Here is a 23,557-nt window from a genome sequence, read left to right as displayed (position 1 = left end):
TCTATATGCCCTTGCTGTTGTCAGTCTACAAAAAGGAAACCCCGTAATATAACCTAGTCTACTATTCTTTAGCAGCCAGTAATCCTGGCGTTGCCCAACCGATATATACAACATATCCCCATGTCTTGCTAGCTGAGCAACAACAAGTCTCCATACAGGGCGATAATGGTCTCCCAATTGCCACCTCGTTGTGCTTGTGGAAACGATAATGGTCTGCCTTCAGTCGATATGACATCTCCACTGTGCAAATTTCTTTTCGTGCTAAAAAATAAGCTTTTCTTGGCTCAGCCACTGCCAATGGCGTATCAAATACTCTGCTCCAATGCACATTTTCAGCTACCAATGTGTTTCCAGGAAGCAGTGGCCTGTGTGCCCAATGCAAGTTTATGAGCATAGACTTCCAGTCTTGTAGCAATCTGGAAGAGTGGGGGACAGCCCGTGATTTTTCCTTGTACGTGACCTACCGAAATATCCAGTAGGAGAGATTCCAATGCCCAAAAGAATCAACCTTGTAAAGCGTACACATTGCAACCAGCATCCGGGCCCATGGTTGGTACTCTTCCGAGCGAGTACATGGTAATGCACATTCAAGATATTCATCCCACCATGCATTTTAGGGCTGCATACATGCTCCTTTTTCAATAGCCTTAAAGCCTTCCTATCAGTGCTTGTTTTCCATAACAGTTCCATTGCTAATGACATGCATGTGTCGAGCGATTTTTTGTCCCAAATCAGCAATGGCAAGAAGAATTGTATGTAAGCCATTATGATGGATTGTACTATTCACAGCTTGACATGCAAAGGCCATGTAGACAATTGCCAATAATCAACCTTTTGTTTGACTTTTGTTTGCACCCATGCAACTACTTCTTTGAAAGAAATGTTCCAACTCAAAGGATATCCCAAATTCCTAGTGATTTGTCTGGGGGGTAGTATATCTCCTGGCTAGAGTATACTATGCCAATCTGCGTATTTTAGTGGTAGCAACTTCGACTTTCTAAAGTTGATTTTCAGGCCCCGCTGTTGTCCCAAACAATGCCATAATCACTGCCAAATCCCTTGGAGTATTTGTTGGGAAGAAAAGAGAGTCTGACTGTAACCATGTAACTCTCCTTCTCGAGTAAGAATATCCATATACATCAGCAAAGGATGAGTAGCAATTGCATACAACATGGTGGTTAGTGGGCAGCCTTGCCTAAACTATCTTCCCAAAGTCTAGGGTGATGGTAATCCTTTCCCAATTAAACATCTAGCTATGCTGCCTACATACAGCTAGTAGATGAGTTCTGTCATTTTCGGACCAAACCCCAAATGTTTCATGTTGGCAGCAATCAAGTCCTAGTGCACGGCATCAAATGCTTTGGTGATGTGTACCTTCAATAGAAAAACCTCTTGACTAGTATATTGGCATACTCCATTTCCACATAAGCATTACATATGTTGTCTGTTATTTGTCATCTAGGAATGAACCCATATTGGGTTGGATGCAACCGTTTGTTAAGCACATTGGCTATTCTATTGGAGATCATCTTTGTCACCAATTTGTATAGCACTGGCATTAAAGTGATAGGTCTCCAATTAGCCAAATTCAAGCATATTTCCTTTTTTCGCGCCAATTTCACAAGGCTCTCTTGCCAGGAAGCAAGCATCACTCCTTGTAGCCGTGTAACATTTATCATTGCCGATAGAATGTCTTCCAATTCCTCTCGAATCCATCCCATCCTGGTGATTGCCACTTACCTAGTCTAGCAAGAGCACTTTGCAATTCCATGTCCGTGAAAAGGGATACCATCTGTGCAGCTTCTTGTTGATTAAGAATTGGTGTCACATTTATAAGTATCTTGGCTTTCACTTTCAACTCTTCCTGCGAGAAGTGCCTTGGTGTGCCAAAGACTGATTGGAAATGTGTCACGCATTCCCTTTCGAGTTCATTTACATCATTGGTCCATTGACCATTAGGCCAGTGCACATGATGTATCCTGGCTTTCACTTTCAACTCTTCCTGCGCGAGAAGTGCCTTGGTGTAGCAAAGATTGATTGAAAATGTGTCATGCATTCTCTTTCGAGTTCATTTACATCATTGGTTTGCTGACCGTCAGGCTACTGAGCATGCAAGCTTTTGAAAAATTGTTTTGACGAGCAGCCTTTATCTAGTAAAGGCTTTTGCCTCGCTCGTATTTGCAATCTATTATATATCGTGCATTTAACAACTTTTTTTCCTCCTCTTGATTCAACTACCTTGTTTGTGCAACCTCATGCAGTGCCTGCACATCCACTTTGCATCAGTTTATTTGCTCTCTTTGCTACCCCATATACCATTTGCTGTATTCTATAATGATTGATTGCATTCTTCTTGTAAAGTTTCTCCATGCATGGTCCAGGTCATAGCAGGCATCTTCTCTAAGTAATGCAATGATTTTGTACACCTTTTCTTGATATGCATCATGTGATAGGTAGGAGCTATTGATTATGCTCAGTCTTTTACATGGCAACCTTGCATTGTCATAGCTATGTCAAAATGCATCCCCACCCATAATGGATAATGATCCAATAATTGTGATGCATAATGCACCCATACCTTTGCAGGGCTCATATCCCCATCGTGCACATTAAACATACAGCATTTGTCAAGCCTCACTTGATACTCTGATCTAGCATTATGCTGAAATGTGAATCCTCTTTTGTCCTGACAATTCACATTCCACATATTTATTGCTACAATGTCTCTAAATGTCTGCCAGGTCACTTTTTTTGCTACAATCATGTGTCAATTTCGAGATGTGTTATCTTGCACTAATGGAGAGTTATTGAAGTCCCCCAACACAAATGCATTTGTCAGCCACGGAAAGACAGCCAGTCTTCTCTGGAGTTCTATCCTTCTAGTTGACGTTGTGGTTGCATTGTTCCTGCAAGGAAACGACGTCCGGATTTGCCAAAGGAACATAATCCAGAGCAACCTCCATTTATTTGGATCGGAGAAACACAATACATTATATGTTACATATTTACATGGTTTCATGTCCATCATGCAACTTGCATATAGTCATTTGCTAATACTAGATCTCTCTGTAGCTCTCCATGGATTTGTTGCAAGTATTCCATCCCTCCCTTCACTGCATTCAACCAATTCATGGATATACATGTGGCTGATTCGCCCGAGGTGGAGGCCATAGATGTTTTATCCCAATGCCTCGCAATCAATGGCTTATTTTTCAAGGCCATTGTTTGTCGAGCATTTGGTGTTGTCCAACCATCATCATCTTTTCTTTGGTTGATTTGTCTATTTTGCACATTGCTTTTATTTTGTGCTTGTTGCACTGCTTTCTCTTTATTTTTTGCCATACTTTGTTTCACATTCGCATTCACCACATCTACCATTAATATTTGTTCTAGCAGTTTTGGCTGTCCTTACACCAATGGGGAGGAATTGAGTCCTCAAGGGGTTGCAATTTCAGTGTCGAGAGCGTTCCGATGCAAAATGCCGAAACTTGTGACATTTAAAACACGATCGAGCAAAAGGAGACCATTTTAACTCATATGGCTTTTCTCCCATGGGAACATAACAGTCATCTCCTATTTGTACAGTACACACCAGGGCCATTGTTGTGGGTGTGCCCACCCATTTAGGTGTTTATCCATTTTTCCATGTATTTTTCCCATTTTTACTGGTCGTGGGGCTGCTGCACTGGCCGACTTAGTGCCTTGTACCTGGCTGACTGTTCTTTTGCTGGCGGACTGCATGATTGCAGTTGTGGACATGTCCAATAGCCTATCGGCTGTCTTTTTGCCCGGCCGACCAGCATAGATGGGTGGTATAAATACGACCCATGATCCCCCACTCATTAGTTGTACCGGATCTTGTATATAGCAGAGTTTATATAGCTTCTCACTCTCTCTCTTCTACACTTTTTTATCTACTATATTTGTCTTCTACGTGGGCACATCTTCAGCATGGAGTTCTGCGTTTTCCTGCTCTCAGTTTTGTGTCTCATATCTGCTGCGTATTCCGACATGGTATCAGAGCCCTAGGTGGCTTGAAGCTTGGAGATATTGGAGAGCTTGCGGGAGATTTGAAGAGCTTGCGGGATTGCTGGTTGTTGGTGTTTATTGGAGCTTGATCGGGCGTACGGGACTTGAAGAAGTGAGGAGAAGCAAGTGCTTCTTTATTTTTTTTCCCACCCACCCTCCCTTCACAAGACCAAAGTAACCTCCCCGAGATGGCAGATTTGATTGAGATGGCTGAGAGGTATGCGAAGATCCCTGCTCTCCCCACATTCCCGGTGGATCGATAGTTGGACGGGACCAACTACGGCATCTGGAAGGTAATGATGGAGTCTGTCTTGGAGTCTTATGACTTGGCTGATTTCATTGTGGTTGGTGTTCCACGGCCGGAGTTGGAGGACGGGGAGCTTTTACTCTCTACTCGGAAAGAACGGGAGGCTCAGACACAGTTATGGGATCACGTCAATGCCCGTGTGCGTTCTTTCATCTTCCTTAATTGCACACCACAGGTGATTAATGTTATCAAATATATGATGCTGGCCAGAGGGATTTGGCAGCATTTGGCTTCTCTGTATAACAGGGTATCACCCATGAAGCGGATCTCCTTGAAGGTGTAGATGCGGGTGATGGATCCTGCAAAGTCTTCGACGATGCGGGAGCACATCAACAAGTTGCAGGCTTTTCAGCAGGAGGTTCTTCAGGCTGGGAAGGAGATATCTTCAGAGGACATGGCCATCACTTTGCTGTCTCAGCTGACCTCTCAATACTCAGCTAGCTTTCTACTCCTCTTTGATCACCAGTGGCAGGCTCAGCACCATCACATGGGAGGAGCTTGTGTCTATGAGCGTTTTATGAACCCTCCACAGAGCGGAGGTTCTGAGGCCTTGACTGACCAGCAGTCGAAAGGTTGCAGTAAGGGCAAAGGGAAGTCTGCATAGGAAAAGTCTTCTGAGCCGGAGCCTGACTTGGATCATGATGCGTTGAAGGCAAAGAGGACCTGTAACAATTGTGGCGAGAAAGACCACTACTGGAGGAAATTTCCTAAGTGGAGCCTGATAAGGGTGCAGATTTCTTAGCAGTAACCATGATGACTCCAGATTTTGTGCACTTGGAGATTATGGACACAGATGCTTCATCTTCTTCAAGCAGGGAGGCAGTTGGACTCGCTAGTAGGGACACTCGAGATTGGATTCTAGACAGTGGTGCTTCCAGGCACATGACTCCTTCTTGAGAGTTATTACAGGATCTTAGAAGGAACGCAAGTCACATCCTGATTGGTGACAAGTCCACTATCCCTATTCACAGTGAGGGCAAGTTAGAGATCGTTCCCGATGGTAGAGGGGGGAAGCATTCCTCCCACGTTCTTTATGTCCCATCCCTTGGTTTTCATGTGTTGTCAGTGCATGAGGTTTGCAAGACTGGCGTACGGGTGGAGTTTGATGAGCATTTTGTTGCTCTACGGGACAAAGTAACAGGCCAGATTGTACGGGAAGGCGGAGTGGAGAATGGGATCTACAAACTCTCAACACTCTCTCTTACAAGTTCTCAGTTAGGTGATTTGTGGCAGTTTCGTCATGACCACTTGAAAGTGGATCCACTGTGGTAGGATTTCCAGGACTAGATGCTGGATGGCTTGCTAGATGATGGCAGCAGGCAAGAACATTCCAGTTCTTGCATTTGTCAGTCAGAGGAACCTTACAGGTAAAGTATGCTTTGATGTCTCGTATCATTCGGGACAAAGAGCCTGTTGCAGCTGAGGAAGCTCTTTCCCAAGGGACTTGTAGGAAAGCCATGCAAGTGGCAGATGGTGACTTGCGAGAGGAGGTGTCTGTTGATCAGCCTCCAGGCTTTGAGGTTCCGGGTTCAGAGGGGGTGGTTTATAGGTTCCGGAAGGCCTTATATGGTCTTCAGTAGGTTCCTAGGACTTGGCATACCAAAGTTACAGTTGATGATCCTTGTGATTCCTCCTTGTATCGGAAGTGGTTTGGTTCGTTGATTTGGTTGTTGAACACCAGATTGGACTTGAGCTTCCTGGTGGGACTGTTGAGCTCATTCATGCAGACACCTTTGAAGACTCATTGGGACGCAGGATTGCGGATCTTGCGGTATCTGCAGGGAACAGAGGATCTTGGACTCTTCTATGACACTAGAGGGGGAATGACGGATGGAGTCAGACTCCACGGTTGGAGTGACTCAGATTGGGGAGGAGATCTAGACACGAGGAGATCTACATCAGGCTACGGAATTACCCTTGGCTCAAGAGCTGTTTCATGGAGTAGCAAGAGGCAGCCAACTTTGCCTTGTCGTCTATAGAGGCAGAGTACCAGGCTGCTTGTGGTGCTGCTTGCAAGGTGGTGAGGTTGCAGAGGTTACTTGGCAAGATTGGTTTCCACTGGCGGAACCCACAGTCATCCAAAGTCATGTTGTTCGTGAGAAGTTTTTGCTAATGACATCTTGCTAGAGTTTTGTAGGAGTGGCGGACCTCTTCACGAAATCTCTACCTTAGGCTATGCTCCGGAAACACTCCAGCTCTCTGGGGTTGGTAACTTGGTTCCACATCCAGGAGCTGAGAGGGGGTGTTTGTTAGAAGTCATCTCCTGTCTTAATCAGACACCAGGGCCTCTGTTGTGGGTGTGCCCGCCCCGTATAGGTGTTTTATCATTTTTCCTCACTCCCCGTATTTTTTCCCAATTTTTTCCAATTTTTCCATGGTGTGGGTGGATGCCACAGGCTGGCAGGAGCCTCACTGTGTATCGGAATAGTTGAGTTGTCGCCAATAAAAATGCGACCTGACTGCCGTTTTAGATCCAAAAAGAAGTCACGGGACGAAGTCATGTGCCTGGAAGCACCACTGTCAAGAATCCATTCCCGGGTATCCTTCGCGGTGAAGCCAACTGCCTCATCGCTCGAAGACGATGAAGCATCGGAGTCCATCATCTCTAAGTGCACAAATGTAGGAGTCTTTGCAGCTGAGGCTGAAGAATCAGCACTCTTTCCTGTCCGCTTAGGACACTTCCTCCAATAGTGGCCTTTCTCGCCACAATCATTGCAGGATTGTTCGGCCTTCAGCTTCTCTTGTTCTGAGTCGGGCTTCTTCTCAAAAGACTTCTTCGATGAAGCCTTCCCTTTGCCCTTGTTGTTATTCCGGTCTTTTGACCGCTGGCCAGTTAAGGCCTCCGAACCTCCGTTGTGAGGAGGGTTTGTGAAACGTTCCTCCTGGTCCAAGACCATTGGCATAAGCTCCTCCCGGGTAATGGTGCTGAGCCTGCCACTCGTAATCAAAGAGGAGTAGAAAGCAGAATACTGAGCAGGCAAGTGGAACAGCAAAATAATGGCCATGTCTTCAGATGATATCTCCTTGCCAACCTGGAGGACTTCCTGCTGAAGGGCCTGCAGCTTGTTAATGTGCTCCCGCATCGTCGATGACTTTGCAGGGTTCATAACCCGCATCTGCACTTCCGAGGAGAACCTCTTCATGGGTGATACCCTGTTATAAAGAGAAGCCAAGTGCTGCCATATGCCTCTGGCGAGCGTTATGTGCTTTACGTGATTGATTACTTGTGGTGTGCAATTGAGGAAAATAAATGACCGGACCCTGGCGTTGACACGATCCCACATCTGTGCCTGTGTCTCTCGGTCCTTCTTCATCGACAGTAACTGTCCTTCCTCTGCTTCCGGCCGTGGAACCCCGATGACGATGAAATCAGCAAGGTCATATGACTCCAGCACAGACTCCATCATCACCTTCCAGATGCCGTAATTGTTCCCGTCCAACTGACGGTCCACTGGGAACGTCTTTGGCAGGAAACCTGATGTCTCGCACTTCCGTGTTTTTGGGAGTGATACGTATGTTCATATTCCGAAGAAGCAGAGGGGGAAGCTTGACTCCAAGTCGCGCAAGCTTATATTAGTGGGGTATAATTCTCTTTCCAAGGGATACAGATTGTATGATCCAGACAGGAATGAGATTGTTGTCAGCCGGGATGTGGTCTTTGATGAGCATGTTCCAGTATCCACTGTCGAGGAGCCGCCACTTCTTGGAGATCCAGAAGAGTCTGATGATGATTCCCAGACCATTGCTCCATTTGATCACCCTCAGTCAACACAGGAGGTTGATCCCGCAGCTGGAGTAGAGCCCTCGCAACAGCAGGAGGCTCCACGATCTGTTCGAGTACCTAGGTGGTTGTTGGACACCCTTCGGGAGTCAGGTGTTACGGAGTTACCCTCCGAGTGGACCACAGAGGACAGCCCTCGAAGATCCGAGACAACAACAATACAACGGGGCTTCTTCAGGTAAACTATGCTCTGATGTCTCGTATTATGCGGGACAAGGAGCCCACTTCCGTCAAGGAAGCCCTCTCACCAAGATACTTGGAGGAAAGCCATGCAGGTGGAACTTGATGCCATCGAGAAGAACAACACATGGGAGTTGCTACCGAGGCTGTCGAAACGGTCAGTCATTGGTGTCAAATGGGTCTTTAAGACCAAATATGCGTCAGATGGGTCGGTGGACAAACACAAAGCCAGACTTGTGGCTAAAGGTTATGCTCAGCGGCCAGGCATCAACTACGAGGATACCTTTGCACCGACAGCACGGATGTCCACGATTCGGACCGTTCTTGCCCTTGCTTCTTCTCAGAGGTGGCCCGTGTATCAAATGGATGTAAAATCTACGTTCCTTAATGGTGACCTGTAGGAGAAGGTGTATGTTGAGTAGCCTCCAGGCTTTGTTGTTCCAGGATTAGAAGGGATGGTTTACAGGTTACGGAATATGGTCTTAAGCAGGCTCCGATGGCTTGGAATCAGAAGATTGATTCCTTCTTTGTTCGGACTGGATTTCAGAGATCGGTTGCAGATCCTAACCTGTATCTCTTTCGGGAACGCGGAATGGTTACGATTATCATCCTTTATGTGGATGATCTCATTCTCACGGCGGTCATGTGGAGCACATTAGCGTGACGAAGGTTGCCTTGTCAAAAGAGTTTGAGATGACCGACTTAGGCTTACTCCACTTCTTTTTGGGATTGGAGATCTGGCAGACCCAGAGGGGGTTTTTTGTCTCTCAGCAGCGGTATGTTCATGAGTTGCTTGAGGCCTTTGGGATGGAGAACTGCAAGCCTATTACTTCGCCGATGGACCCAAACACAAAGTTAACTGTTAATGATCCTTGTGAGCCAGTCGGGCAGATCTGGCAGACCCAGAGGGGGTTTTTTGTCTCTCAGCAGCGGTATGCTCATGAGTTGCTTGAGGCCTTTGGGATGGAGAACTGCAAGCCTATTACTTCGCCGATGGACCCAAACACAAAGTTAACTGTTAATGATCCTTGTGAGCCAGTCGATGCCTCGCAGTACCGGAAGTTGGTTGGTTCATTGATTTGGTTGCTGAACACCAGATTGGACTTGAGCTTCTCTGTGGGGCTGTTGAGCTCTTTTATGCAGACGCCACTGAAGTCTCATTGGGACGCAGGATTGCGGATCTTGCGGTATCTGCAGAGTACGAAGGATCTAGGACTCTTTTACACAAGAGGGGATGGAGTCAGACTCCAAGGTTGGAGTGACTCAGATTGGGGAGGAGATCCAGACACGAGGAGATCTACTTCAGGATACAGTTTTACCCTTGGCTCAGGAGCAGTTTCTTGGAGGAGTAAGCGGCAGCCAACTATTGCCCTATCTTCGACAGAGGCAGAGTACCGGGCTGCGTGTGGTGCTGCTTGCGAGGTTGTATGGTTGCGGAGGCTGCTAGGCGAGATTGGGTTTCCACAGAAGGGGCCCACAGTCATCCAGTGTGATATCGGAACCCGGTCTTCCATGCTCGGACCAAGTACATAGAGATACAGTATCACTTTGTACGTGAGAAGATCTTGGCTGGTGACATCTTGCTCCTTTATTGTTCGATGGAGGACAATGCGGCGGACCTCTTCACGAAGTCTCTACCTCAGGCTACGCTCAAGCGGCACTCTAGCTCCCTTGGGTTGATTTCACAGCGAGGAGCTGAGAGGGGGTGTTAGAAGTCATCTCTTGTCTTAATCAGACACCAGGGCTCTGTTGTGGGTGTGCCTGCCCCGTATAGGTGTTTTATCATTTTTCCTCACTCCTCGTATTTTTCCCCAATTTTTTCCATTTTTTCCATGGTGTGGGTGGATGCCACAGGCTGGCAGGAGCCCCTGATGCTGGTCGACTGCACTCTAGTGTACCTGGAGCTGGCCGACTTGATCAGGAGGGGTCGTGGTGTTTTTGTCTCTGCTGGCTGACTGGTTGTGCCCAGTCGTGAAGGGCTGGTGGGACACTATGCGCTGGCCGACTGCACTCATGGGGCCATATAAATAGGCCCCATAATTCCCACATTGTATTCATTCAAGTGTCCCGGGATCTTGTGTATAGAGAAGAGTTTACACGCCTATCTCTCTGTCTTTCTTGTGCTGTCTATTTTCTGCACTCTACTTGCTCTTGTGGTCTCAAGTTTTGTTATCATTCCCGCTGCGTATTTTGACAGGGTTAGCTGTCATCTCCTGTTTGTACAGTACACACCAGGGCCATTGTTGTGAGTGTGTCCGCTCATTTAGGTGTTCATCCATTTTTCCATGTATTTTCCCCATTTTTATTGGTCATGGGACTGCTATACCTGGCCGACTGTTCTTTGTTGGCTGACTGCATGACTGCAGTCATGGACATGTCCAGCAGCCTGTCGGCTGTCTTTTTGCCTGGCCGACCAGCATAGATGGGTCCCACGATCCCCCACTCATCAATTGTATCGGATCTTGTATATAGCAGAGTTTATACAGCTTCTCACTCTCTCTTCTGCGTTTTTCTCTCTACTGTATTTGTCTTCTACGTGGGCACATCTTCAACGTGGTGTTCTGCGTTTTTCTGCTCAGAGTTTTCTGTCTCATATCTGTTGTGTATTCTGACACAATCTCGACTTCAACACTTGCAGGTGTTGGCACATCCATATCCCATAGTGTACAGAACTTGTTTCTATTGTCTATGATTCTGGGTGTACATAATACTTTTCCCAATGTTTGAGCTATCTACGGCAGTGCATCCTGTAAATCAGTGGGGAAATCCACCACCTCAACCCATACCGGGCATTGTGTTTTAGCAGCCCTTGATAGTAAGTGTTAAGCACCCATGGCAACACATACACCATTTGCCTGGTGTAAAAGAGAGGTGCAATCTCAAACAACTTTTTCTTTGCTTGCGCTGAGTTAAGCAAGATTTTTGAGAATCCTGTCGCTGCGTAGTAAACTCTGTCCACACATTCTTTAGCCAAGAGATTGTTGACCCATTGACGAATATCCCTCGTTGAGGGCATATGTCTCGGGCAGCTGTTAAACTTTCCTCACTTTAGGCATTATGGTTTCTCTCTGCACTACCGCTTTCAGATATGGTTTTGCCTTGCTCTACTTGTTCTGTGCCAATTCATAATCTTTGTGCAATACATCATAGAGAAATTGAATTTCCGGATTCTCTGGAAGTTTGACTCGTTTCGCTTCTGTTTCCTTTGGATCAGAGTGGTGTCTGATACATACATAGGAGCAATACCACAGAAGATGGGGCATTGTCTCACGTGGTTGAGAGCATTGCCTACATGAGGCTGAGGCAATGTATCTACGTGCCAAAAGAATCCCCATCGGAAAAATACCCATAATACATCTCCATAGAAACAGTCGTTGCTTCAGCAATTTGCTCTTCCATATCCGTCCCAATGCCACTTTCCACCGAGGCAAGGATTTAGACATCGTTCATAGATTATTCGCATGCTCATGAATCCAGGGTGGGGGGGGGGGGGGGGGGGGGGGGGGGGGGGGGGGGGGGCGGCTTGTACTCCCTAGAAACTATGAGCCGATGAAAAGGAAGAGGTGTATATCCAGGCAGCTGCTTGTCAAAAAGCCAATGTCTGAGTGGGCCTTCTTCTGGAAGCGCAGGCACTAGTTGCAATGGTTGCATAATCTCCATAATGACCCTCCAAATCGACCTATGATGCAATCCCAAATGACAATGTCTGACTGCATACCATGCTCATCAATAACATCCCGTATGTGGCGAATTCCAAGCATGCAAAGGTTATAGGCCTTCCTTGGCTGGGATAATGCAAGAGGCACTTCAACCACCCTACTCCAATGAATGCTCTCCATAGTCAAAGAGTTTCCTTGGTTTGGGGGCCAGCCCGACCAATGTAGGCGGAGTAACAAAGCTTTCCATTCTTGAATGAGAGTAGTAGCATAGGGAGAACCCGTGATTTTGTCATTAAAATGTCCAAAAACTATGTCATCGTAATGGGTGACCCAAAGTCCATATGCTTCTCTGTGCATGAGACACACATACTGCCCAACATGCAGGCCCGTGGCTGTTTGTGCCACAAAATCAGGTAGAAGCATGGCCTTCCACGCAAGGACATGATAATGGATGTTCAAAATATTAAGTCCACCATGCATCGTAGGCGAGCAAACCAATTCTTGCTTCATTAGACGAAGGGCTTTTCTAGAATTGCACATAGGCCATGCTTGTAGAGTGCACCATTCGCAGACCTACATGCAATGGCCATGTAGATAGCTTCCAATATTCAATTTTGTGATGTAGCTTCTATATCAACCAGTCAGTCTCTTCTTTGAGGGAGATCTCCCATCCAATGGGATATCCAAGATGTCTGACTATATGATCAAGTGGCATAATTTGTCCTGGCCAGAGAAATCTATCCAAGTAGTGACAGCTTTTATTTTGCAAAGTTAACATTAAGTGCAGCAGCCAACCCATAAAGTGACAAAGCTTGCATGAGAACGCTCACATTAGGCTCTGTGTTTTGAGATAAAAAGAAAGAATCATCAGCATAGGCTTGAGCCACAAACTTGTTTCCATCCCCCATGAAAATTTCATGTAGCAAGCCATCTTGTGAGAGCGTATCCATGTACAGGAGCATATCTGATCCGTAGCAATGGCATATAGCAGGGCACTGAGAGGACATCCCTGTCTGAGAGATTTGCTTAACTTCTAGGGAGATGAAAGCTCTCCTCCCAAACTGCATTTCGATGTACCTTCTTGATATAGCCAGAAAACAACTTTGTTTATTTTGTTGGCTAATGCCTAGAGTGCAACCATACAACTAGTGGGGAGAAGCATGAGGGGAATGAGGGGCAGCAAACATGTCTACAAAATAGTGATGAAAACATCAGCAAGTTGTGCTTTGTTACATGTCCAAGTTCCATCAGATAGTTTCACTCTTGCAATAGAGTGCTGTTACGTGGATGTGTGCAAATTTAAAAAAAAAGGATTTGGAAGAACAGCCTTTGTCAAGATTTTGTCGAATTCGAATTTGCCATTTGTTCAACTTACGAGCATCATTTTGGTCAAGACAATGTTTGGCCTATGTCGTATTTTGATGCTTATCAACTGTCAAAGGTCGCAATTGGCTAATTTCAGTGTATTCTTGCAGGGCTGATTTTGCATGAGCCACCTACATCCTAGTTTCCCCGATATACCATCTACAATAATCTTGAATGACAGCCTGCATGCGCATCTCAAAACCATGCCAAGCAAGATCCAAATCCTCTCTCATGTGAAGCATAAGAGGATGGGCATCGGCATGTACCATCTTTATAAAGTGAATATGCGATAGATAAGTGTTATTTACCATCAACAACCTTTTGTCATGTAAAGCATGGTCATGGATCAGCATACCAAAATATAACCGAATCCATACAGGCACGTGATCCGAAAGCCTCAATGTATGATTAATCCACATTTTGCAAGTATATGCATCATATTGGGCAGCATGCAGAAGATACCATTTGTCCAAACATGCCCAATAGTCTGTAAGTGGATTATGATGGAAAGTAAAGCCCAATTACTGAGGCATGAGAATGTCGACAAATCACATACATCCAAAAGAGTTGGGGTTTGATCTCACACTTGTTTCTCAATGCACATTACATGAGAACGATAAGACGAATTGTCAGCGTAAGTAGGTGAATTGTGAAAATCCCCTGTAATAAAAGCATTTGTTATGCATGGATATGTTTAAAAACACTGCCACATTGCAGTCGTGCTTGCTAAAGTTTGCGAGGCATAGACATTCGCAAATTCATAGAGCTCACCAACAATCATACATTGCACAGCTGCCATTGGGATCATTGTATGCCAATAGAGGTTTAAGTTCATGTCTAAGCATAATAAGAGTACCAGAAAAAGGTTGCTTTTCCGCACAAAAGATGTGATAACCAGAGAAAACCCCATGTCTACCAGCAAAAGCATTCTGGTTATGCTCTTGCAAACAAACTATATGTGGCTGCATAGTATTTATATAAGACCAAAGGAGCCTCCATTTATTTGCATCACAAAGGCCTTGCACATTATATATAAACCATTTGATTAGTATATACTTATTTACAGCATGTGTACAAAATAGGCTACCCTTCAACTTGCATATTTGCTTGGCTCCATGTATCACTATGCAACATCTGTGCTTGATGAAGCTTTGATGATTCTTTGTAGGCGGCCATGGGTACACATGCACCATCTGCTGGTGACTTTTCCAAAATATTTTGTTTTCGCTGCAGATCAATAAGTAGAACGTCATAGGAGCCACGAGCAGCAAAGTAGCAACCCTCAACAAAGCATCCTCCAAACAAAGCTTTAAGCAACTGCCCAATATGCATCTTCCCAGAAAAAAAAAGGAGCATTGCTCTTTGTGAAAGTTTCATCACAGGGTCTAGTAATACGTGGCCAGGAACCCGCAATTGAAACTGAGGGGCAGGCTCATCCCATGCTTTCTTGATCTCAGCAAAACCTTCTTGAAGAGTGTCACAGAAATGTTGTAGGTCGGGATTGGTGCAACGAGAGGACTGCATCTCAACTTGCTAGGAGTCTCCTCCTATGTTTCTTCTCTTAGGCTCAATAGAGGGATCTCTGCGTCTGTACACTTCTTTACATTTCTGTAGAACTCTCTCTCTCTCTCTCTCACACACACACAGCAAAAACAAAGAATTTACAAAGACACACACAAGCCAAGAAGCTGAGCAAAAAGCAAAGACGACGACTATGAACAAGAAGAGGCGACACGCAGCAGGCGGGAGAAGATGCAAGAAAAGGCGATAACAGCAGGAGAAGCAAGAACAGAACGAAGGCCAGAAAGAAGAGGTGACGGCTCTCTGCAAGGACAGGTGACTACCACAGGCAACAGCCCTCTGAGTAGCAAGTATAGGCAACGCAACTGTCTCAGCACAACAGGAACAGTCGATGGCCGTAAGTGCAACAAAAGCAGGTGACGATTTTCAGAAGTTCAGGTGGGAGAAGACGCAAGAACCAGAACCTCTCAGCCTACATACTCACTCACACACATGAACGGTCATCATTGAATTCTGAAGGCTGTGACTTATTTTTGCTTGCATATTTTGCTAGTAATTGCTCCAGTTTTTTGCGTGTGTCTGGGCAGTTTGTGAAGAAATTTTCAAGGCAATCTTTGAGGCTGCTTGGTAGTGTTGGGGAGCCTATCAACTCCAAGGCATGGTGGTGGTACTATGAAGTCGTGGGAGAAAAACGATGCCCAGTTATTGATACATGGTGGCAAACAGAGACAGGTGCAGCAATGATCGCACCTCTGCCATGGGCCTGGCCATTGAAACCTGGATCTGCAACCCTTCCCTTCTTTGGTGTGCAGGTACTTCTTCATATTTTAATTAAAAAGTATCAATTATTTTGGATTATCTTCCAAAAACATAAAATTGATTATTAACAAAAATCCGTGAACCAGCTTGCTGTAGTTGATGAGAATGGTAATGAGAAGCAAGGTGCATGTGAAGGCTATTTGTGCATAAAAGGTCCCTGGCCTGGCATAGCTCGTACACTGTATCAGAATCATGAGAGATTTGAACAAAGCTACTTCAATACTTTCTTGGGGCATTATACAACTGGTGATGGATGCCGGCGTGACCATGATGGTTACTATTGGATAACTGGTCGAATTGATGATGTCATCAACGTTAGGTGAAGCCTTTGCTTTGCCTTGAAAAAGCCAATAGCGGATAAAAATCCTGTTTTTGTGCCATGAATTGTTGCTGATTGAGGTAGCCTAGATACTTAGTTTGTACACATGTTTGAATGGTTTTATACTTGATACATTTGTGCTATCTACTATATAATCTCATGTATTGCATTTTACAAATTTTCCACTCATCGTAAGCTTGAAATTTCCAAGCAGTAAATTTTGACTAGTTTCCTTTGTTCTTGAACATTGGTGTGTAAGCTGCTGCTGGACAGCAGCAAAGTTGATGGCCAGGCCCTCGACACAGCTAAGTTGCCCTTGAGAAAATAGGCAAAATGATACTCCAATTTGTAAAACCTGTCCACCTGTTCGAGAAGAAAACAAGTGCTAGAGGAAGAATCTGCCTTTCGAGAACGTCGCTTGGCTTTGATACCAAAGTAAGGTTCCCTTCAAGTGAAACCCTTGAAGGCTGCACAAAGCTAGGGTTAGGGTTTTGCAAGGCTAAGGAGGATGAAACCTTTCCATTAAATGAGGCGAGTTTATATTTAGCCCTTCGTAGTTGTATTTAACTCTTCGTGGCTGTTTTTCTATATCTAATTGAAGGATATTTCTCTCGGGAAAAAAAAAAACCTAATGGCTCCCTAAATTGTAGTAGAAGTTGCAAGAAAGTAGAAGAAATGGACAAATAAAAAACACATGATAAAGCATCTTAAATTAGCATTACAATACTCTCAATTTGTCATTTTAGTTTGAGTCTTGACAATACAAAGGTCATGCACACCAAATTCACAATTTACTTGAAACAAAAACATGCCAATCACTCCTCTAAATCATTTTAGGAGTCTACTATGGGTGATTTGCAAGTGCGAGAATTGTGGCTCGTTTTGGACTCACATCTTGAGCATATGAAGATATGTTTCTCTCTAAAGTGGTTTTAGTGTGGATATGGGTAGGGTCAATGATTCAACATTCAGGCCGTAACATTAGTTAAGCAAAATAAAAAAAAGTTTTTTCCTCTATTAAGCCTAAATTGTGTAGCATAGTAAAGCTAGGAATAATCCAATTACGATTTAAATATCTAAAACCATAACAATGAGATACACACTGAAGATTGCTTTAGAGAGAAACGTGTCTTCATATACTCAAGGTGTGAGTTCAAAACAAGCCACAATTCTTGCACTAGCACCCACAATAGACTCCTGAAATGATTTAGAGGATTGTGTTTGGAGGAGTGATTGTCATGTTTTTTTTTTAAAAGAAAGAGACTTCTATTAAGTATGAAAAAGGCATATGACAATCACAACTATAAGCTGGAATAGTACAGAATCACCCGATATGTATTGTGATTTCAACCACTGAGGAGCATCATGATGCCATGAGAGATTTGTGGGACTAGAGGAAAAGAAAATGCCATGGTCTCATCCCGCATAAATATAACGTGATTTGCTTGCGCAGAACGAGAGGATCCCTGAATATGAGCCATGAGAGTATGGATGATGTCACCCCATATAGTACTAATGCACTGAGACCCAAAAATTTGGACACCCTCAATAGCCTCCGTGCATCTAGCTCACTAGATCTGCCATGATATAATACTGGCAACAATCTCCCAACTGGTGTCAAACCTCTGTCTGGGGGGTGTATAATCAGAGCGAGGGACATATAAACCATGCTTGGCAATACTTCTACGAATGAAAATAGCAGAGTCTGTGTACCACTATCCTCGTAGAAAAGCTGCGGACCAGACTGGGAAAGCCAAGTTGATTGTCATGTTTTGTTTCAAGGAGATTGTCAATTTGGTGTCCATAGTCTTTGTTAGTGTCAAGACTCAAACTAAGATGACAAAGTGAGAGTATTGTAATGCCAATTTAAGATGCTTTATCACGTGTCTTTTATTGTCCAATTTTTCTACTTTCTTGAAAACCTCTACTACAATTTAGAGAGCCATTAGTTTTGGGGAGCCAATGTGAAAATTATAGCAAATTTTAGGGTCAAAATGGAAATTTTGATGCGAAATATGGCCAAATTAGAAATGGTAGTAATACGAGGGTCAATACGAGAATTTAGTCAAATTTAAGGCCAATAGTGTGTGTGGGATCATATATTGATACCAAGTTCTACACCCACTATTGGACACTGATGACATTAGTGGGGATGTTGTAGTATCTAGTCCATACTATGCATGATGGAGTTGATGGTTTATTATCTTGTGGATGACTACCATGAGGTTATAAATTGCACTTTCTTATAAGGTGAATTTGGGCATGCTCCTCGATTCATCTAGGTATATATAAATTTAAGGCCAATTTGATAATTTGATAGGGTCAAATTGGTAATTTTTCCATGTATATATATGTATGTATGTATGTATGAAAGGAAACTCCAAAAACTTCAAAAACTTCAAAACCTTAGAACACTTGTACCGATGTGCTTGTGGCATGTTTTCAGCCTTGGTTAAAGGGCATGGTACATGACAAGTTTCACGATGTTGGTAGATCATCGTGGTGGCTTTTCTTTACTCGAAATGGAAGAGGCCATTTAGATCCCTGATAGGTTTTGTCCCTAAACGGGATCCATCTTTAAGTGATTTCTCTATCATGCTAATGCATTCTAGAGCATTGATAATACGTAATATGACATGTTGATAAACTGATTATATCATTCTTAGGCATTTATCACATCGCCATCCTGTCACTCCGCTTGTATCAGTTTTCACACGGGCCTTTTCCATTGAATATTCAGGTGTGAATATTGTGTGCTTTCCTAAAAGGTTGTTTTTATGATGTCTTTTGACAGTGGTCACAGAATCAGCACAGGGGAGGTAGAGTCTGTGCTCAATGCTCATCCTACCTGTGCAGAAGCAGCAGTTGTTGGAATTCCTCATGAGGTATAGCTTCAATTATAGTGTAGTTTTCTTTTGCTCTGTTGGTCCATTATAAATTTGACTTTATCTTCATGTGATCTATAGAACTGATATATCATATACATACAGGTCAAAGGCCAAGGAATATATGCCTTTGTAGTGCTTGTGCAAGGAGTTCAAGTTTCCGAAGAGTTGAGGAGATCCTATTTAGAGTCAGTAAGAAAAGAGGTGATGGAAGCTTATTCTTACCCTGCCTACTTCTTACACATTTTCTTTGCATCTCTTCATTATATTTTACCAAAGGCATTATTGAGAGAGAACATCTAATTTCAACATTATAAACATGAATTGAAATCCAAAACCAAGGTGGCATTGATGAACTTCTGATTTACACCTATTTTTTTAATTGTACTGGTGGGACCCTGGGTGGTGACATAAGCAGATTGGAGCCTTTTCGGTGCCTGAAGTCGTCCACTGGGTCCCAGGACTTCCCAAGACACGCAGTGGGAAAGTAATGCGAAGAATCCTCCGAAAAATAGCCTCTGGTCAACTGAATGATCTGGTGAGTATCATGACGTGTTTACGGTTTGATATGCTGTCTAAAGTTAGATTTTCCCTCTAAAGTCATAATGCCCAGAGTGTGACGATCTCTCAGTTGTTTCTCTCCCGTGATAAAGGCATGAATTTTCCTTATATTTCACATGTTATCTAGAGCCGGAGAACTGAAGGCTGGCTGCATGTTTCTGGAACTCATCCCCATACCAAAAAATCTCTGGCTGCATGTTTCTGGAACTCATCCCCATACCAAAAAATCTCTGGCTTGAGAGTAAGCTGAAACTCATCCCAAGAATCCCAAGAAGCCCTCTCCAAGGGGTTGACATATTTATTCCTTCCTCCTAGTTTGTATATGGGTTGCTCAACCATATTAAACTCTATCCAGTGATCCACACATCCACTAAGCGCCGGTGTCTGCAAAGCTGCTGCTAAAATATAATTTTCTTCCTGCTTAGATCAGATGCATAAAGGTTAGGAATGCAACCTTCATTTCATCATTCTGAACAAGAAGTAGCTAGTTGCTGTAACAAAAGCTTGTGGCAGCAGCTGATGGAGCTGCAGTCATTTGCTGATTGATGAGCCTTAGATGTTGGTGTGAGGGTGGTATCTGCTAGAGAGGGCTGAAAGTCACCTCTATGGAGGGGTGGAATGCAACACTAGATAATCCTATGGGGGTTTGAGTGGTGCCAACCAAAACTGATCAGCCTGAGAAGATGAAGATATAGCCCCCTGAAGCAAGCTTGAAGCTATTTGGTGGAAGTTGTCTTCTTAGGGTGAAGCAAGTGTTACCATCCCGGTCAACATGGCCTCACCTATCCTACTGTTGCAAGGTGCTTCGCCATCTTACCCATATGTAATGAGCGGTAGCTTATCTTTTGTAAGACAGCGCTGGAATATATGAAGCGGACTTACTATGTGCTTAACGCCAAATGGGGAAGTCTACGATTTCATGCATATATTTTCTTAATGTTAGACATAGCGCCCATGGACTGTTTTGAAGTTATGGCTGGCCAAGTGTGAACGCTAGCCGTTTGTATATAAGATAATTTTGACATTGAGCAATACACAATCGTTTTCTTGTGATCTCTCTTTCCTTTTCTCTCTACTCTCTTGCATGATTTCCCCTCTCATAACGCCTCTTGTGGGAGCGAGAACCACCATGAAGAAAACTCTCTTCCTGCCTCCATCAAGGTGGTTGAAGCTCTTCCTCCACATCCCATTGCTATGGAGCTCATGGGTGTGACAAGCGAATGAGGATCCGGCCGACCGGCTAGCACCACCACAATGGAGAAGTTACAATTTGTGGCTCTAATGCAAAGCTCCTAGCAACACATGTTCACGAAGGCTAGGTAAAGTTCTAACTAGAACATATTTGGTGCCATCCCCAGGGAGTAGCCTAAGGGCTTAGCTGCAATTCCAAGCATTCCAAGCTATTGGGACTACCCAATATCGCCTGGTGTTGATTAGGAGGTCACATTCCGAATGACATCTGGTTTTGGAGCCTCGGATATGGTTGTTTTGTAATTTCAATCTTGTTTGCATTTGGTTTAGGACATTTGAGTTGCAGGTTTTGGAAGGGGAAAAACCCTAAATTTGCATAATTTTTTGGCTCAAAATGCTTTCATTTCGTTGCATTAAGCCAAGGGATTTCTTAGCCTTGTGATTAGGAGTGATATCAATTTTGAAAACATTAGCTAGAAGCCCCAATCATGTGGATTAGAGTGTGGAAGTTGTTCATGCACTGCATACATTGGGTAGCAAATAAAACATAAAATCAACAAAAAAAAACCATTGAAAATTCAGTTACCTGCATAAACCCCTTCATTAGGATTAGGAACATTAAACGCTTCCAAACAACTCCAAGAGGCCAAGAAAAACCGAAAAAACCAGGCCCAAAAACTGCAAAAACAGCTCATTGGTCGGCCATGTGAGCCATCAGTCACACGAAACCTAGAGCCTGAACAGATGTGATGTGAGCCTTAGCAGCTGTGACGTGAGTCTAGTCCAGTACGTGACATGAGGTGTGGAGTGAGCTTGAACAGACCTGATGTGAGCCTAGTCTAGGAGGTGACGTGAGCCTAGTGGTAGTTGCACCTAATATTGTACTGGACTATTAACATCGCCTTGAAGACTTGTAAGGTCTCACCTACCATGTCTTGGAACAATTTTTCCGTCAAAAAATCTGTATGAGCATCAGTTCCCAAGGAAAATTCTTGTCCTTATGAGCACTAAAGCCATAATTACTCCTCAATAATTGCTACCCAACCTTGTCATGGGCATGGGGCCCCAGTTGCCACCTAAGGGCTTGTCACCATTTGGTCCATCTCCATTTCTGGAGCCACTTCTATGGGATTGTCACTCCATAGAGCGGCCAGATTTGTGCCATGTTCACATGGGGCCAGGCCAGTGTCCCATGTGAAAGGGCCAGTTTTATGGTGTCACATGGACGGGAGCCAGATCAGTGCCACCCGTGTGCGACCAGTGCTGCGTATCATGGACGGGAACCAGTTTCGTGTCACCCATGTGTGATTTGCTTCGTGCTGTATGGACGGGAGCCTGTTGGTGCCACCCGTGTATGGCCAGGATGGTGTCTTACCTATGGGACTGTCACTCCATAGGAAGACCAGGACATATTTATTTATATTTGTCGCACCAGTTTTGTGCCCGTCAGGAACCTCTTGTACAAGTTTCATGAAAGGGAGATTTCGTCCATTATTTGTGCACATGCATTTATGCCTGCATGCATAAATTTGTTTTTGCATGACTTGTTTGCGTGTCTACCTGTTATGTCGTGCCAGTACACTGGACGAGGACGCCCCCAGTGTACCATGGAATGCTGTTTGCTGACTTAGTGGTGTGGCGTGTGAACAGGTGGTAAGTATTTTCATTTTGTCCTTTTTAAAAGGTAAAATCCATAAACTAGAGTAAACCTTAATTTTTATAAGGCAATGTATTCACACACATTTAAAAGAAGGGCTAGACATTTTTCTAGTGTGGGTGCCCATAAGTGTTAATTATGTATTAAGGTTTTATAACCTTTGATAAAGGCTTTTGCATGGAACATTATTGGAAAATCTCCCACGTGTGGTGGGTTGGTGGATTTGCTCTGTCTTTGCATGGCCTCTTTCTCCATTGCCTCCTTACGGCTACTGTACCCACCTCCGTGCTGTTGCTGCACCCGCTTGTACCTGTATCTGCTGTACCTGCCTTACAACCGTACTGTACACGCCTTGCAGCCCTGCTGTACCCAACTGCTGCCCACGCCTGAAGCTGCCCACGCCTGTACGTGGATGCTGTACCCAACGGCTGCCCATGCCTGTTCCTGGCTGTTGTACCCGACTGCTGCCCACACCTGTACCTGGCTGCTGTACCCGATTGTTGTCCCTGTTGTACCTGCAGTACATGCTCATTTACGGCCATGTGTACCTGCTGGCTGCTTGTACCTGCACACGTGTGGGGCATCTAGTGTATTGTTGTACCTGCTGCAAGTACTGAATCTGAATACTACCTGGCTGGTTGTACCTACACACGTGTGAAGTACCTGATGTGCCTGATTGTACTTGTTGCAAATTGTACTTGTTATACCGGAATTGTACTCATTGTACTAGGTGCCCCCATGTTTTCTCATTTGTGTAATTCTGAAATTTGTTAATTAAAATTCAGAGAATTCTTTAAGTTGTGTAGTGTAGGAGCAAAGCATGTATATGCTGACCATGCTGAGGAATGTTCTTCTTGGTGTGGTCAATATATTTCCCTGTGTGGTGTTGTTTACGCGCTCTCAGAGCTTCTGAGAGCCAGTGAAGGCTTGACTCACAAGGGAACTTGGGAGCAAAGCTCATTGGGGAGAACCAGGCCACGTTCCCTCCGCGGTATACCCCTTGGCCTGCGTTAGTACAGGCGTGCCTGTTGGTGCACGGTCCCCATTGAAAGGCAGGTGTCCACCCAGTGAAGGTGGGAATGAGCCTGTGATTTGGGGCTACTTCGACCAACATCTCTTCATTGACTTGAACGAGTTTTATTTGGTTGTTTTCACTCCCTTGTGGAGAAATCTGGCCTGTCAGGCCCATGACACTTGTACAAATATAAATACTCCAAGAAATACAAAAAGTATTGAGGGGGGGGGGGAGGGGAGGGGGCGGCCCTTTCCGGCCCCAATGCTGG

At 44.5% G+C, this 23,557-nt stretch overlaps 1 protein-coding gene across 4 annotated transcripts in view; it reads left to right on the top strand.

Annotated features, from left to right (window-relative positions):
• The window catches only part of LOC147611851 (acetyl-coenzyme A synthetase, chloroplastic/glyoxysomal-like), an 84,230-nt gene that overhangs the window by 43,785 nt on the left and 16,888 nt on the right, over nt 1-23,557 (top strand). For 2 of the 4 annotated variants that reach the window (XM_086783729.1, XM_086783730.1), the window contains exons 11-15: nt 15,430-15,654; nt 15,748-15,980; nt 18,775-18,865; nt 18,971-19,069; nt 19,284-19,403. In XM_086783729.1, the coding sequence (XP_086639855.1) occupies nt 15,430-15,654; nt 15,748-15,980; nt 18,775-18,865; nt 18,971-19,069; nt 19,284-19,403 (768 nt within the window). Of the gene's footprint in view, nt 1-15,429; nt 15,655-15,747; nt 15,981-18,774; nt 18,866-18,970; nt 19,070-19,283; nt 19,404-19,553; nt 19,788-22,267; nt 22,340-23,557 lie in introns of those variants that run through there. The other 2 variants (XM_086783731.1, XM_086783728.1) reach the window with 2 other exon arrangements.

Source organism: Cibotium barometz, chromosome 46 (assembly GCF_041138505.1).
Source record: "Cibotium barometz isolate CiBa-2024 chromosome 46, ASM4113850v1, whole genome shotgun sequence".
Classification (NCBI taxonomy): domain Eukaryota; kingdom Viridiplantae; phylum Streptophyta; class Polypodiopsida; order Cyatheales; family Cibotiaceae; genus Cibotium; species Cibotium barometz.
The sequence above is the reverse complement of the archived record's forward strand: the minus strand, read 5'-3'. Positions and strand labels throughout refer to the sequence as shown.